This window comes from Grampus griseus (assembly GCF_964374135.1).
Source record: "Grampus griseus genome assembly, chromosome: 12".
Taxonomy (NCBI): Eukaryota; Metazoa; Chordata; class Mammalia; order Artiodactyla; family Delphinidae; genus Grampus; species Grampus griseus.
This window is the reverse complement of record NC_139006.1, coordinates 503,164-517,752: the sequence shown is the minus strand read 5'-3', so window position 1 is coordinate 517,752 and position 14,589 is coordinate 503,164. Positions and strand designations below refer to the sequence as shown.

The window sequence follows — 14,589 nt, the reverse complement described above, 5'->3', positions numbered from 1 at the left end:
AGCTGCCATCAGATCAGTGCCCGTCACTGCCTTTCACATTGCCCTTTACTGTCTGTCCACCCCATCTGCACTCGTATCACCTGTCTCCCTGTGTGTGGCCCTTCTCTCCCACTAGGCTGTGAGCTTGACTCAGGCCTGCCGATGGGGCGGCTTGTTCTGCATTCCGTCCCCTAGTCGGGGTCCTGGCTGTGAGTGTAGCTGAGTGTGGCTGCGGTGACAGGTTGTCACCAACTCGGCAGCCAAGTACTACACTATTATCTCTCAGTCTGGAGGCCAGAAGTCCCACAGGAGTGTCCCCGCGGGAGTCAAGCTGTGGGCTGGGCCGGCCCCTCTGCGGCTCCAGGGAGAATCCCTTCCCGGCCTTTCTGAGCTTGTAGAGGCGCCCACATGCCTGGGCTCCCGGCCCCTTCCTCCATCTTCACAGCCAGAGGGCAGCGTCTTCCCGTCTCTCCTCCCACTAGTAAGGACCCTGAGATTAAGCTGTGCCCATGGCATCGTCTCCCCATCTCCGGGTCAACTGACCAACCTTGATTCCACTTTGCTGTGTAAGGTTCACAGACTTCTGGGCTTAGGGCCCTTTTGCTGCTGACCCCAGAGGGGTAGATCAGGACACCCCACTGCATGAACACCTTTCCCCTTCGCTGCCAGAGGCCTTGGAGCTGGGCCAAGTGCAAGAGCTCACACCCTGCTGGGGCATGGTGCAGTGGGCACGGGGGCACATGGGCCCGCAGACACCCACCCCTGAGGTACAGCCACCCCCCAGCCTGGGAGTCAGGGTTCTCCCGCCAGAATCCCACGTCCCAGGACCGGTCTCTACTGCTCTCCTAGAGGAAGAGCACGTCTTGGCTAAACCCACGGACCCCAGGGTCAGACTGCCGGGTTTCCAATCCCAGCCCTGCCACATACCAGCTCCGTGGCCTCCAGCATGTCACCTCACTTCTCTGTCTCAGTTTCCTCATCAACAAAACGGAGATGACAATAGTATGTCCTCAAAGGATAGGCGTGAGGGCCCAGTGATTTCATGGTTAGAAGCCATTCAGCACGGTGCCACATATGTGCTGTTTTTATGGCAGGAAACAGGGTTTCGTGGTATGATGTTTATGGGGGCGGGGTAAGGGGAATATATGTAATTGGTAAATAATTCAAACAGAACAAAAGGACTTAAAAGCCCCACCTAGAGGCTGGCACCGTTGGCCATTTCTTTTTTACGGTTGGAGATTAACTGTGGGCTGTGTGAGTGCATGTGTCTGCCTGTGTTTTGCCGCCTTTTGAAAAGGGAGCGCTGGCCCAGTGCCCGAGGCTCTGGAGCTGTGTCCCAGGGTCCCGTTTGAATGGCTGCGCGCTTCCCCGCTGAATGGACCCGCCTCTGATCACCCAGCTTAGGGCAGGCGTCTGCAGGCCCTGAACCTGGGCTCTAAGCTGTGGGTCCCAGGATGCCTCGCCAGAGCTGACCTCCTGGTGGCCTTAGCCCCACAGCAGCTTAGAGGTGGGCTCTCAAACTCCTTCCAGGAGCCCCTCGGCCCCCTTACCCTCCGTGGATTGTTTTACAGCAAGTTTCATGATTGGGAGTTGTGCTGCTGGCGTCCTGGTGTTGCACCTGCGCGCTCTGGAATGTTAGGTGCCACCCCGTGGGCCTGGATCCATGTGGGGCAGATACTCGGCCTTCTCAAGGGGCGGTTGTTCCCCCTGGATCTGAACTCGGTTTGAGCCCACGGAGCGGCCAGGTGGCTCCGGAGTAGTGGTCAGGGTTGGCGTGTACTCGCAATTACAGTAACTAGTTGGACCCCTTCTCCCACTTTGCATCCCCATTTCGCAGATGGTGAAACTGAGGGCGGAGCTTACATCGGACAGATGTGGGGGCTCTGTTGTCCTTCCTTCAAGTCCCAGCTCCTCGACCTCGCCGCTCCGTGACTCAGTTTTCCCCCCTGTAAACTGGGCGTAGGAGCCATCCATACTCGTTGCTGTGAGCGTCGGAGGAGCCGGCCCATACAGCGTTCGGTACAGCTGGCACCGCGCGCTCTGACCTGGTGACGGGGATGGGACGGCGAACGCTCGAACCCAAGTCCGCGGCCCCGTGCGGGCAGATCTGCGTCTCGGGGCTGGATTAATCGGGCCTGCCCGCGCCCCGCCCCCGCCCCGCCCCGCCCCGCCGCGCTCCTTGGCCGCCGCCTGCGCGCCAGCCAGCAGTGAGCTTGCCGCCTCCGTCCCCGCCGCCGGTGGGCCCTGCCCCGCGCCCGACGGCGTCCGGGAGCCCAGTGCGCACCGAGAGCCGCCCGGAGCGCGCCGAGTCGGCGCGGCGGACATGCGTGCCTCGCGCGCCCCCGGCCTGGGTTCCGGCTAGGCAGGGCGCCACGGGAGAGGGGCCACCTCGACGGGCCGAGGCTGGCGGTGGCCCGCGTCCATGCCGCCCAGCTTCGACTCCGGCTCCGGTACGAGGACTAGCGGCGGTCGCCTGCAGAGCGCGCCGGACCCGGGGCGCCCGCGCGGTGAGTGAGCGCTGGTGGCTGCGGGGAGGAACTCGGGACTTTGGGGGCCGGGGTTGAGAGAGCAGCCGCCCCTTCTATAGGAACGGGGAGCGGGAGAGGCCCCCGGCGCTCTGCTCACTCCGTCTCTCACGGGAGCCGGGCGCGCGGAGACCCCACGTACCTCCGCCTGCGCCCCTGGGGCGCACGTGGCGGCAGACCCGCAGAGAGTCCTGGGCCTCGGCCAGGGCGCTGGGGGGCCCGCGGCGGAGGCGGGGCAGGGCGCTGGGGGACGCGCGCCTTTGTCTGCGCCCTGGCGCGGGCTCGGCCGCCCGGGTTCCCGACCGCCGCCGCGCTCACCTGCCCGGAGTTGGAGCTCTTTGTCTGGGGCCGGGCGCGGCCGGCGGAGTCTGTGCCGCGTGTCTGGGCCGAGGCTGCCCCGTAGGTTGGGTCCTCGCAAACAAAGCGCGCCTTGACCTCCGCCCGCGGCCGGGATTGCGTATCTCCGGGGAAAGAGTGCTGACCCTGACATTCTCCGTACGGAGCGGGCCTCTTCCACGGGGACCCTGAACTTGCAGCCCGGGGACCTCCAACCTGCACTTTGGCCTGAAGTGACCCTTTCCTTTCACACCCACACCGGCTCAGTGCCAGGATTGGAGGGTGCCGGCGCTGCCTGGGTCAAGTCCCAGTGGATAATCCTCGGGAAGTTATTAGCACAGATCTGGTGGTTGCGCTAGGGCTGCCCACCCGCCTTGGGTCAGCTGGCCGGCTCCGGACCCCTTGTCCTGGAAGGGAAAGAACCGAGGGACCTCGACCTGGGCCAAGTCCCAGCAGGGGTGGCTTTGTGCCTGTGCTGGGAAGGGCTGGAACCTGAGCCACGGCCTCAGAGGTCCTGGGAGCTAAGGGTGCCTGTGGGTGTTTGTTGAGAGACTTCTCCAGTGGGCCTGGCTGTGCCTGGCCCGGTATCCCGGCCCTTGCCGTGCGGTGGAAGCCTGCCAGGTCCCTGCCCACGACCCCTGTGGGGACTTGGATCCCTCAGCTTCCCTGAGCAAACTTTAACTTGGGCAGTGTGGCTGTGAGGACCGGACGGACAGGGGACAGTGGCCTTGTCACCTGCCTCCCTCCTTTGCCCGGGTGGCATCCCAGGGCTTGGCAGGGCCAGGGAAGACGCTCCCCGTCGCCGCTCCTCGCCCCCCTCCACTCCCTCCTGTGCTCCCCTTTCACTTTCCCAGTGTCTGGGGCGCCACCTCCTGGCTCTGGGGCCTTGAAGTGAACCAGAACTGGCCTAGCTGGGCCTCCCGGGCAGGGCAGCCGCGGCGCCTGCAGCCTTAACTGGACTTGCCGCTCTTTCCTCCACCCCCAGTCTCAGACCGAGGGCAGTCCTGCCCCGCAGGAGCAAACGCACTTTCTCACAGTGACGCCTCTACCACGTTCCTTTGCGACCCCAGCCTTGGTGGGTCGGGGTGCCCTGCTGTATCAGGTGAGGGCTGGCACACACGCCGACCTGCCGTGGAGTAGCCCCTCCCCCTCCCAGTGGCCCAGCGACCACAGCCCTGGGAGCTAATGACAGCTTGCAGGCTGAGCTCATTCATTGCACCTGCTGATAGCGCCCGATAAGGCACTGGGGTGGGCTGCTTGCACGGTCAGCACCACCCCCAGACCCGGAGGGGCTGTCGGTGCCTCAGGTGATGGAGACCTTGAGGGGGCGGCCTCCGGAGAGCAGAGTGGCTGCCCCTGCTCTGGCCCATCTCATTTGGGCGGCGCCAGCCCTGCCCACTCATGCCCTTCTCCCGCTGGTGCAGGGCAGCAGGCGAAGAGAATTTAAACGTGCGCCAGTGGGGGCGGGGCACCCTCAGACTGATGGGGTCTGGGAAGGCCTGTGGGGACTTGGCCGAAGCCACTGGGTCAAGGGCCCAGACAGGCCGGCCGGCCACACCCTTTTCGGGGCTGGGGGAGAAGCTCACACTGTAGTTTGGGGCAGTGGGAAGGCACTGGAGTGTTTTCAGTCCAGGGTGACTTGTTCTGGTTTGGTTTTTAAAGATACTCTCGGCTGCTGTGTGGAGAATTAATTTGTGAGAGTGTTAACGAGACCAGCTAGTAATTAGGCAGCTGTCACTCGGGCTGTGTGGCCTCAAGTGGGAGTGTCAACAGGACCCCCTCCTGGGGTCATGGCGAGGGTCCAGTCCTGTTAGGCCTGGGGTTCTTTGGGTGGGAGGAACGGTGACTCATGGGCCTCTGCGGGAGGATACAGGGCTCTGGGGGCCCCTGGCCGTAGCTCCCAGCAGAGCTGGGGCCATGCCTAGTGCAGAGTGAGCCGGCGTGAGGTGTCCCCATCCTGGCCCTGAGCGGTAGGAGGGCCGGCGCTGCTGACTCTGCCCTCCTGACCCCGCGGACCCCCAGCTCAGGTGGACCCCTCACCCAACCCATCCCCGCCCACCCCCCGGGGGTCTCCTCGGGCAAGGCCACGATCCAGGCTGCTCACCACGCAGGATGCCTCGGGAACACCCTTAGGAAGAGGTAAAGCCACAGCCTCCCTGCAGAGGGCCCGCCGGTCCTCAGCTCCCCGCTCCCCCGGGCGGGGGATCCTCCGCTGGGGACTCCCCTCTGGTGCGGGTCCGAGTCCAGCCCGAGGAGCGTGGGCCTGTGTTTTCGGGCTGCGTTTGCCACCTGTTTTCTTCCCAGTGCGGGGTTTCGGGGCGTGGTTAGGCAGGAGGCCCCAGCCCAGCACGAGTGTAAGGGGCGCAGCGGTCTGTTCACGGTTCGCTCTGCACGTTGCCGTCAGCAGGCCTGGAGTGACACGGGCCTGGGGAGCCTCAGTCCGAGCAGCTCCTGCCCTTTCCCACAGACCCGGGCCCTGCCTGTGCTGGGCCTCCTGTGTGCGTCACTGTCTGGGACTCCTGTTTCTGTTCTGTTCACCTGTCAGTCTGTTCTCACCTCAGTCCCCGTCTCATGATTGACTTTCTTGCACCACAATTTACGTGCAAACAAAACGCGCCTGTTCTGAGTGTACAGTTTGGTGTTTCGACAAATACATCCCACTACATACCCCCCACCAGAGTCCGACAGAGGATGTTTTCATCACCCCCAGAGAGCTCTTTCACGCTTTTTTCTTTAAGGTTTTTATTTATCATGGTGAGATACACATAACAAAATTACCATCTTAACCATTTTAGGTGTACAGCTCGGGGCATTAAATACATTCATATCGCTGTGCAACCATCCAGCTCCAGAATTGCTTCATCTTGCCAGACTGAAACTCTGTCCCCGTCAAACACTAATGCCCCGCCCCTCCCCCGGCACCCGCCAGCCTGCTCCCTGTCTCCGTGGACTTGCTGCTCTGGGGGCCTCATATCGTGGAAGCACACGGGACTTGTCCTTTTGCGACTGGCTTGCTTCACTGAGCATCACGTCCTCAAGGTCATCCATGTTGCTGCCAAGTCAAAGTTTCCTCCCTTTTCAAGGCTGACTAATATTTCATTGTGTGTATACACCACATTTTGTTTCTCCAGCCATCTGTTTATGGACACTTGGGTTGCTTCCACGTTTGTTGTTTTTTTTGGTTTTGGGGGTTTTTAAGTATTTATTTATTTGGCCCGCACCGGGTCTTAGTGGCGGCACTCGGGATCTTCGTTGCCACATGTGGGATCTTTTTAGTTGCAGCAGGCGGGCTCTTAGTTGCTGGCATGTGGAATCTAGTTCCCTGACCAGGGGTCGAACCCAGGCCCTCTGCATTGGGAGCGCAGAGTCTTAGCCACTAGACCACCAGGGAAGTCCCTGCTTCCACGTTTTGGCTCTTGTGAATAATGCTGCTGTGATCGTGGGTGGACAGATACATGTTGGAGCTTCTGCTTTCAGTGCTCTGGACATATGCTCACGAGTGGGATTGCCGCATCATACGGTAGTTCTGTGATTGATTTTTTGAGGAACCTCCATACCGTTTTCCACAGCGGCTGCACCGTTCAACATTCCCACCAGCAACGCACAAGGGTTCCAGTTTCCCCACGTTTTTCTCGCCAGCCCCGGCTGTTTTCTGTCTTTCTTGATAGTGGACGTCCTGGGAGGAGGCCTCATGCCCTTTGGTACTCAGTCACCCCACGCCAACAGCAACCACTGTCTGCTTTCTCCCCGAGGACGTCCACGATGGGGGCATCGGGAGACACTGGAAGCAGAGTAGTGGTGCCCGGGGCGGCGGGAGATGCGAGGATTGGGGTGACTGATAGCTGAAGGGCATGTGGTTTCTTTTTGGGGCTGAAAATGTTCTAAAACAGGTTGAGGTGATGGTTGCTCACAGCTGTGTGCCTCCAGTGGGCGTGTTACATGGTATGTGAATCATATCTCAGCGAAACTGTTTGAAAACAACACCAGCTAGGAAGAAAAGGTCTGCTCAGAACAGCCTACGGGCTTGCGGCCGCGAGCCAGCGGGTGGGCCACACCCTCATCCTCCCTGTCCTTCCCAAGGCCCTGCACACACAGGGGCGTCTCCCCAGGAGAGGAGAGGCCGAGCGGCCCAGGGGCCCGTCAGAAACTGCCACGTTCCCTCCTGAAGTGGGCTGGCCCCACTCCACGTGGATACTCAGTGCATCAGTGGTGGCCGGGGTCCCCAGACCTGGGACGCAGCATGTCTGGGGCGTGGCAGGTGATGTCCTGCAGCCTGGGGCTGGGGGGCGGGGGCATCCCAGCTCTGCTGCCCCCACCCTGCCACCTCCAGTGCCAGGCCCAGCGGAGCCCCGATCCCCAAGTCCTAGCTCCCCACCCAGCAGGGCCCCGCTGAGCCCCCGCATCCCTGCCGAGTGGGGCGTCCTGGGTTCTCTGATCACAGGCCAATGACCTGTGTCCGAGTACTTGCAGCTGGGCCTGGGCGTGGTCACAGAAGGATGTGTTCTGCCAGGCTGGGCGGCCCTTGTGTGCGCAGAACCTGCCCAGACCTGTTTCCTGGGTGCCGGGGGCAGGGGGTGAGGGCCAGGTTCACCCCAGCGCTGTAGGTCTCTCTGGCCTCTGACCCTCCTCTCTTTCTTCCAGGCGTCTGTGGGCTCCGAGAAGCTCTTTGCCCCGGCAGCCGATAAAGGTACGTGTGTCCCTGGGCTCCTGGCCTCTAGGAAGGGACAGGACACATTCCTGAAGTCCGTGGCGGCCCCCAAGTTAGGCTGTCTTGGGTTTCAGGTGCAGAGCCTCAGGCAGGAGTTGGGTGCTGTCGTTTACTGAGGGATGCAGCCCGCCCCCCCGCCAACCCCCGGGGAAAACCCCAAGGAAACAAGGGAAGCTGAGAACGGGGCCAGTGTCTCGGCCAGAGCTGGGCAGTGCTGGAGCGGCGTTCCCAAAGCGGGGTCCCTGCACCGCTCGGGACCGTGAGGAACGCACTTCCCTGGGCTCAGGGGCTCCGGGGTGGCCAGCAGCTCCCGGCTCGGGATGCGGCCCCGCCAGCACACCCAGGCCCTGGCCAGTGAGCCCCGAGTGGCATGGCGCAGGTACCCAGCATCTCACTGTCCCACAAAGCTCTTCTGGCAGGCACTGTTCTGGAGGGTGGATGTCTGGCCACGGTCCCATCAAGGCCAGGATAGGCCTTCGTGACCCAGCCTGTCGGCTGTGGGCTGTGGCTGGGAAGGGGGTTTCACTGGACCCAGCGCAGAGAAGGGACCCTTTTGCTTGGAGGGCTCCCTCAGGATGTGACCACACAGGACAGGCCTTGGGGCACCCGCAGCCCTGTGGTCCTGCTGGCCTGGTAGCCGGGCATGGCCTCTACGTGCCTTGAACTCAAGAAGCCCCTTCCTCGAGTCAGAGCATCGCAGCCGAGCAGACGCCTGCTGGGGAGCCTGGTTAAGGCGGCCCACCAGAGGCTCCGAGGAGCCAGGCACGCTGAGCTGGCATTTCACACGGAATTAACGTAGGGCGTATCCGCTTCAACAAATGACCACAAACCGCGCAGCTTGAAACAACAGGCGTTCACCTGCTCGTGGTTCTGGAGATCAGAAATCTGGAGTCCAGTGTGTGCGGGGCTGCGCTCCCTCCAGAGGCTCCGGGGGAGGGGTCCCTCCTGCCTCTTCCAGCTCCTGGTATCGCCGGCAAACCTGGGCGTCCCTGGCTTCTGGCTGCATCCTTCCCGTCTCTGCCTCCGTCTTCACGAGGCCTCTTCCTCTTCTGTCCCTTACAAGGACACTGTCACTGGATTTAGGGCCCACCCGATTCCAAACTGATCTCATCTTGAGATTCTTAGCTTGATTACGGCTGCAAAGACCGTTTTTCCAAATAAGGTCACAGCCACAGGTTTGGAGGTTACGATTCAGCAGAGTTCAGGGAACTCTGGGCTTTGAGGTGCCTAGTGGCGGAGGGCGGGGGGGTGATGAGTAGCAGTGCTCATGCTTTTCCAGTGGCAGGAGGCTCGTAGAAGGTTCCAGGCGTCTCCAGAAGGTCTGGGGCACTCGTGGTGCACGTGGGGTCGCGTCCAGGTCTGCATGGCCCATGCCTGCCTCTTCCCATTCTGATGGCTGCTCTTACTTTGTGAGGGCCTCGTGTGGAGATGTGCGAGAGACAGGAGGGGACAAGGGGCTAGCGTCCCTGGGCAGCTGTGAGCAGCAAGTGGGCTGAAGCCAGCGGTCTTCTGTTCCTGTCCTTGTTGCAGGAGTGGTGGCAATGGCCTCCTCTGTACGTGCGTCCCTAAGCAAACAGACCCAAGGCAGAGGGAGGTGTTGCCCTAGGGAAGGAGACTTCCCAGAGGCTCCAGACCTCTCACCTCTTTGCCAGCCTGGGTCACACTGTCCTGCAGCTGCAGGGGAGGCTGTGGCCAGCTCTTCACTCAGCGTGACAGCCGCGGGGTCAGCCCACAGCCCAGCGACCTGAATTTCCACTCCTCCTGGGGACCGGGATGCTGCCCCGTGCAGGCAAAGCTGCTCACGTGGGTGGTGCTGCCCTCCGCCTGGCCGCTGGGGCTGTGACCTGAGGCCTCCCTTGTAGCAGTTTCAAAAGGAGGGTCTGAAGTGAGCAGGCGTCTGGCTCCGGCTGGCTGGAGCTCACGGCCCAAGGGCAGACCCGCAGCCCGGAGGGGAGCAGAGGCTCTGGGCGGTGAGGAGGGGGGCAGTGTTGGCCCGCAGCAGCTTCCTTCCGACAGACCAGGCAAGGCGTGTCATCCGGAAGTCTCCCCCAGGGCAAGGGCCCAGAGGGCTTAGGCCAGGGGTCACCGGGTGGGTCCCGAAGGAGCAGCCGCTAGCACAAGTGAAGCTCCTGCCAGAGGAAGGAAGGGCGACAGAATGAGCTGGGAGCCCAGCGCCCTGCCTGGCCCGGCTCCCTCGTGCACCTCCGTCTCCCTCTGTAAAATGGGGCCGGGACAGCCCCTGCGCTGGGATCTCCGTGGGCAGGAGGTGCAGGACACTCCCTGCGGGTCGGCCCTCGGGGCAGGTGGCCTGGGGGGCGGGGGTACCGAGGTGTTGTGGGCGGGAGCTCCGCGCCGCGCGTCGCCCCGTGGGAAACAGTCCTGGAGGGCATTCAGTGAGCCAGGACCCGGGCTCACTCCGGCCCCTCTCCCCGCAGGACCCACGCTGGGCGAGAAGTCCGAGGCCAAGGCCGGGGCGGAGCCCAAAGTCTCGGGCCTGGAGCGCAGCCGCGAGCTGAGCACCGAGCCGCCCTTCCTGCCCCCTGTGCGCAGCCCCGCGCCGGTCCTGCCCTCCGCCGGCCCCGCGCCCGGCGCCCCGTCCAGCCCACCCGTCAAGAAGGAAGCCCCGGGCCTGCCCCGCCTCACGCCGCAGCCGCCGCCCGCGCCCTTGCAGACCCGGGCCTCCCTCCCGACGCACGTGCCTCTCCCCCCGGGCGCCTTCCCGGGCCCCGGCGCGGCAGCGCACAACGGCCTGCACAGCCTCAGGTGGGCGCGGGGCGGGGCCCGCGCAGCCGCAGGTGGGCGCGGGGCGGGGCCCGCGCAGCCGCAGGTGGGCGCGGGGCGCGCCGCCGGCCGGGCACTGAGCGCCCCTCCCTGCAGCAGGAGCAGCAGCGCCAGCAGCGGCGCCAGCCTGGGGCTCGCGAAGCACGCGTCCCTGTCGCCTCACGGGCCGGGCCCCCACCTCTCTACCTCACACTTGGCGCTCCGCTCGCAGGCCCAGCACCAGCACCACGCGGCGGCCATGTTCGCCGCGCCCCCGACACTGCCCCCGCCCCCGGCGCTGCCGGCCAACAGCCTGGTCATCCCAGGACACCCCGCCGGTAGGTCCGGGCGCCGCTGGTGGGGCAGTAGGGTCACTGTTTCCCTCCACTGTGGGATCCTAATCCCCGGGGGGAGGGAAGCGGCTCCTGGGGAGGGGCCAGCCCCCACCCAGCTGGATGGCAGCCCCCCAGCAGCCCATAGCGCTAGCAGGCCACCTTGCCCAGGGCAGAGGAAGCTTCCTGCCAGGGCCTCCGATGTGTGTGTGCGCGCACGCGCACACACACACGCACACACACACAGATACAGGTGCTCACACGCGCGTACACGGACACAGACATCCCTTGCTCCATTCTGAGCCCTTGCCAGGCCTGGTCGGGCAGTCTGAGGCAGGGGATTGGTGCAACCTGGAGCTGCTCCGTGGTCATGGCAGTGAGGGCTCCCAGGGCCTGCCGTGGCTCTTCCCATCCACCGTCCCTGGGCTGCTGGGCGGGTGGGGGAGGGGAGGAGGGTTGAATGGTGGAGGAGAGGGGCCCCAGGTGAACAGCAGCTGGCCTGGCCCAGCCTGGCCTCTCCCTCCCTGCCTGATTCCAGCAGGGGCTTCCTCACGGCCAAATCTTAGGTCACTAAGGATTTCTCTGTGGGTCTCCAATTTTTTTCTAAAGTCTTGTCGGCCTAGCTTGGGTTGGGGCAGCTCAGTGCCCCAGGATGGGACCAGGACACTGGTCCGGGGGTGCTGGGACGGGCAGGGCTCCCCTTCAGGGCTGTCTCCGGGGGCTCCCAGGGTGGCTCACGGTGTTCTCTCTTGCCTTTAGATGCCAGCCTGTTGATCTCATTCAGCCAGCCAATCATGTATTGCCAGCCTCATTCGGGGATTCTGATTGGTACTTGGTCACAGGCACCTCTCTTACCTCCACCCTGGGGCCCGCACGTAGCGAGCGGCCACCACGGCTTGGCCTGCCGAAACCGGGAGTGCCAGCAGGTGACTATCCGCCTCGCCCCGCCGGGAGCCCGCGGCCGACGTGCCTCTCTGTCTCTCTCTTTTTCTCTTGTAGATCACGAGCTGCTCAGGCAAGAGCTGAACGCGCGTTTTCTGGTCCAGAGCGCCCCCCTGGGCCCGGGAGCTCTGCTGCGGGCGGAGTTCCACCAGCACCAACACACACACCAGCACACACACCAGCACCAACACACATTCGCCCCCTTCCCTGCCGGGCCGCCCCCGACGCCGCTCCTGCCGCCTGCCGCACCCCCGCCGGTGCGTAGGCTGCGTGCCGGCGGGCGGGCGGGCGGGCGGGGGCGGCCCGGGCGCAGGACACGCAGCAGGCACACGCAGACGCTCTCTGCACGCATGCAGGCTGACACCATCCCCTTCCGTCCGGCCATCCGTCCAGCTCCTTCTCTCGTCCCCCCCCGCCCCACCGCCCGCCCCAGGTCATGCCTTGAGGTTCCCCATCCTGAGCCGTTCTTTCGGGCTTGGGGAGCACCGCGTGTCCACACGGCCGTGGGGCCAGTTGCACCCACGTGGGGTCCTCAGTGTCTCCATTGGTAGCAGGGCGGCAGGTCCAGAGGCCCGACAAGACTGAGGGGCCACGGGAGCCAGGACTCTTCCCATGTTCCTTGTCCTCGAGGTCTCATGCCCTGAGCCAACTGCTGTGGGGCAGGGTCCCCTCTTCTCCCACCCAGCTTTGTTTGGTCACTCACTAGTCTGCCAGTGGCCTCGGTGTGTCCTGCAGCCTAACCACCAGCCTTGGGCTCCATGCCCTCGCCCCCGCCCCAGTCATGGCCACAGACACCAGATGGGCGAGTCTGCGCCTCCCGTGCTGGGACCACTAGAACAGGGAAGGCCAAGGGGCAGCACGCTCGGGGAGCCTAGGGGACAGCTGGCTGAAGGCCACCAGCCTTGCTCTGGCCACTGCCTGGCTGGAGGGCGTGGGTGGGTGCTTGACCAGCGGAGGGCGTCAGCGTGGCCGGAGGCCTCACTCTCTGCCTCCTTCCCTTCCAGTTTGACAAGTACACGCCCAAGCTGGACAGTCCCTACTTCCGACATTCCAACGTGAGTGTCCCTGTGCGCTCTGAGCTCTCCAGGCAGGGTGAGGGGTGTGGAGGGCGGCGGGGCTGTGCCGTGTCCGTGTAACCTCCCACCCAGTGCAGGGGTGACGGGGTGGGGACCAGAAGGCTGGGCCCGGCGTCCCTGCCCTGGGCGTCCAAGCGTCCAGCGAGGCCCCTGGAATGCCCCTCCCACCTTCTCTTGCAGTTTTTCCCGCCCTTCCCTCCAGCCGTCCCAGGACTGCCCGCCCTGCTCCCACACCCAGGTCCCTTTGGATCCCTGCAGGGTGCTTTTCAGCCCAAGGTACCAGCTGCTTCCAGGAGGGGGGTGGGCACTGTGGGTGGGCTCTGCAGGACCGCCCCGCCCCCAGCCAGCCCTTGCCGTCCCGGGGCAGCTCCAGCCGCCTCGCACGTAGTTGTGTGTGTCATGACCCTGGGTGGCCCCCAAGGGGTCTTCACCTCAGTGCAGAACATCCTGACCCTTGGTGGGGCCCTCTGTGCCCCATGGGGCCGGGAGAGCCTGGCTTCGCTCGTTCTCACCTCCTGGCAGCGCTCGGGGTTGGGGTCTGGATGGCGGCAGCACAGGGGCATCCTCGCTGCAGGAGGCCCAGGCAGGAAGCACCCCCTACGCCCCAGGACCAGGGACTGGGCTTGCTCTGCTCACCTTGCCTGAAGCGGGGCTGCCTTGGCCCTTGGGGAAGCCCCTGGCCCAGGCACGTCGATCAAGAGCCTTTTCAGAAACCTCTGGACAGGATATGGTGGGACGCCAGGCCGCCCCTGGGTGGCGCCTGGGGGCTCTCATGCCGCCTGGGCATGGGGCCTGCAAAGTCATCTCGTGCCCTGTCCGTCTCTCCCCTCAGACTTCAAACCCACTCGAGCTAACAGGCCAGGCCAGTGCTGTTAACATCCTCCTACAGAAAGCCCCCGGGGTAGGTGGCAGCAGTGCCCGTGCCTCCTTCCTTCTCTGGTGGGCATTCCCGCCGGCGTGGCTCCTCGGGGAGGCCCACATAGTCCTCTCCCCCCGACCCCCCGGGGCTGGGCTGCTTGCAGAGCCTGGGTCTGATGCTTCTTCCTCTGTCGCTGGCAGGTGTCAGACCCATACCGGACAGCAGTCAGGGTGAGTGTGTGTGCCTGCTTGCCTCACCTTGGGAGGAAGGGGCCTGGCGGGACCTCAGGGAAGGTCCAAGGCCAGGGAGGACCCTGGGTGCCTCTTGAGTGGCCACAGGGGTGCACTGTGACAGCAGGAATCGGGGGGGGGGAGCGAGGAGGTCCTGGCCTCAAAGCTGAGCCCGTCGCCCGCCCTGTCGCAGAAGCCCGGGAAGTGGTGTGCTGTGCACGTGCAGATCGCCTGGCAGATCTACCACCATCAGCAGAAGATAAAGGTGAGCCTGACAGCTTGCGCTGCCGGCCAGGCCTGTGCTTCAGAGGCTGCCCCTGCCCAGGCGCTGTGCTGGGCTGGGAGGGGTTGGAGGTGGGGAGGGGACAGGACAGCAGTGTGTGGGGAACTCAAGGCCACTTCCCACCTGGCCACCCAGGGTGACGCAGGCAGGGGTTTGGGAGGAGCTGACTCTGCGGGCCTCCCCACCATCAGTTGAGTCCTCCCAGTGGGCCGTCGGCCCTGTCCCCTTCTTCCCCCCAGGTGTCTATTAGCACTTGGGCCTGCTGTGTGCCTGGGTTTTTAGCCAGGGGCAAAGATGACCAAAAGCGCTCGCGGAGCCTTCGTGCTCCTGGGGGTGGGGGGGGTGACAGGTGGTGAACGGGAACCCAGCTCGAGGCTGTCGCCCTCCCGGCAGGTGGTACCAGGTGCCCTGGCCGAGCGACACAGGGAAGTGGGAGACCTGGGGACCCACAGCTGGGGCAACGGGCCGGGGCGCTGCCCTCGTACCGCAGAAGGGTCTCCATGCTCTCGTCTGCCGTCTCAGATAACGCGTTACCCCACGCACAATACTTTTAACTCAT

General features: G+C 64.3%; 1 protein-coding gene across 1 annotated transcript in view; it reads left to right on the top strand.

Moving 5' to 3' along the window:
* The window catches only part of FBRSL1 (fibrosin like 1), an 85,348-nt gene that overhangs the window by 63,525 nt on the left and 7,234 nt on the right, over positions 1-14,589 (top strand). Inside the window, exons 6-12 of the mRNA XM_082667140.1 lie at positions 7,482-7,527; positions 9,984-10,311; positions 10,426-10,646; positions 11,640-11,839; positions 12,587-12,637; positions 13,491-13,559; positions 13,718-13,747. Coding sequence (XP_082523266.1) covers positions 7,482-7,527; positions 9,984-10,311; positions 10,426-10,646; positions 11,640-11,839; positions 12,587-12,637; positions 13,491-13,559; positions 13,718-13,747 — 945 coding nt within the window. The remainder of the gene's footprint in view (positions 1-7,481; positions 7,528-9,983; positions 10,312-10,425; positions 10,647-11,639; positions 11,840-12,586; positions 12,638-13,490; positions 13,560-13,717; positions 13,748-14,589) is intronic.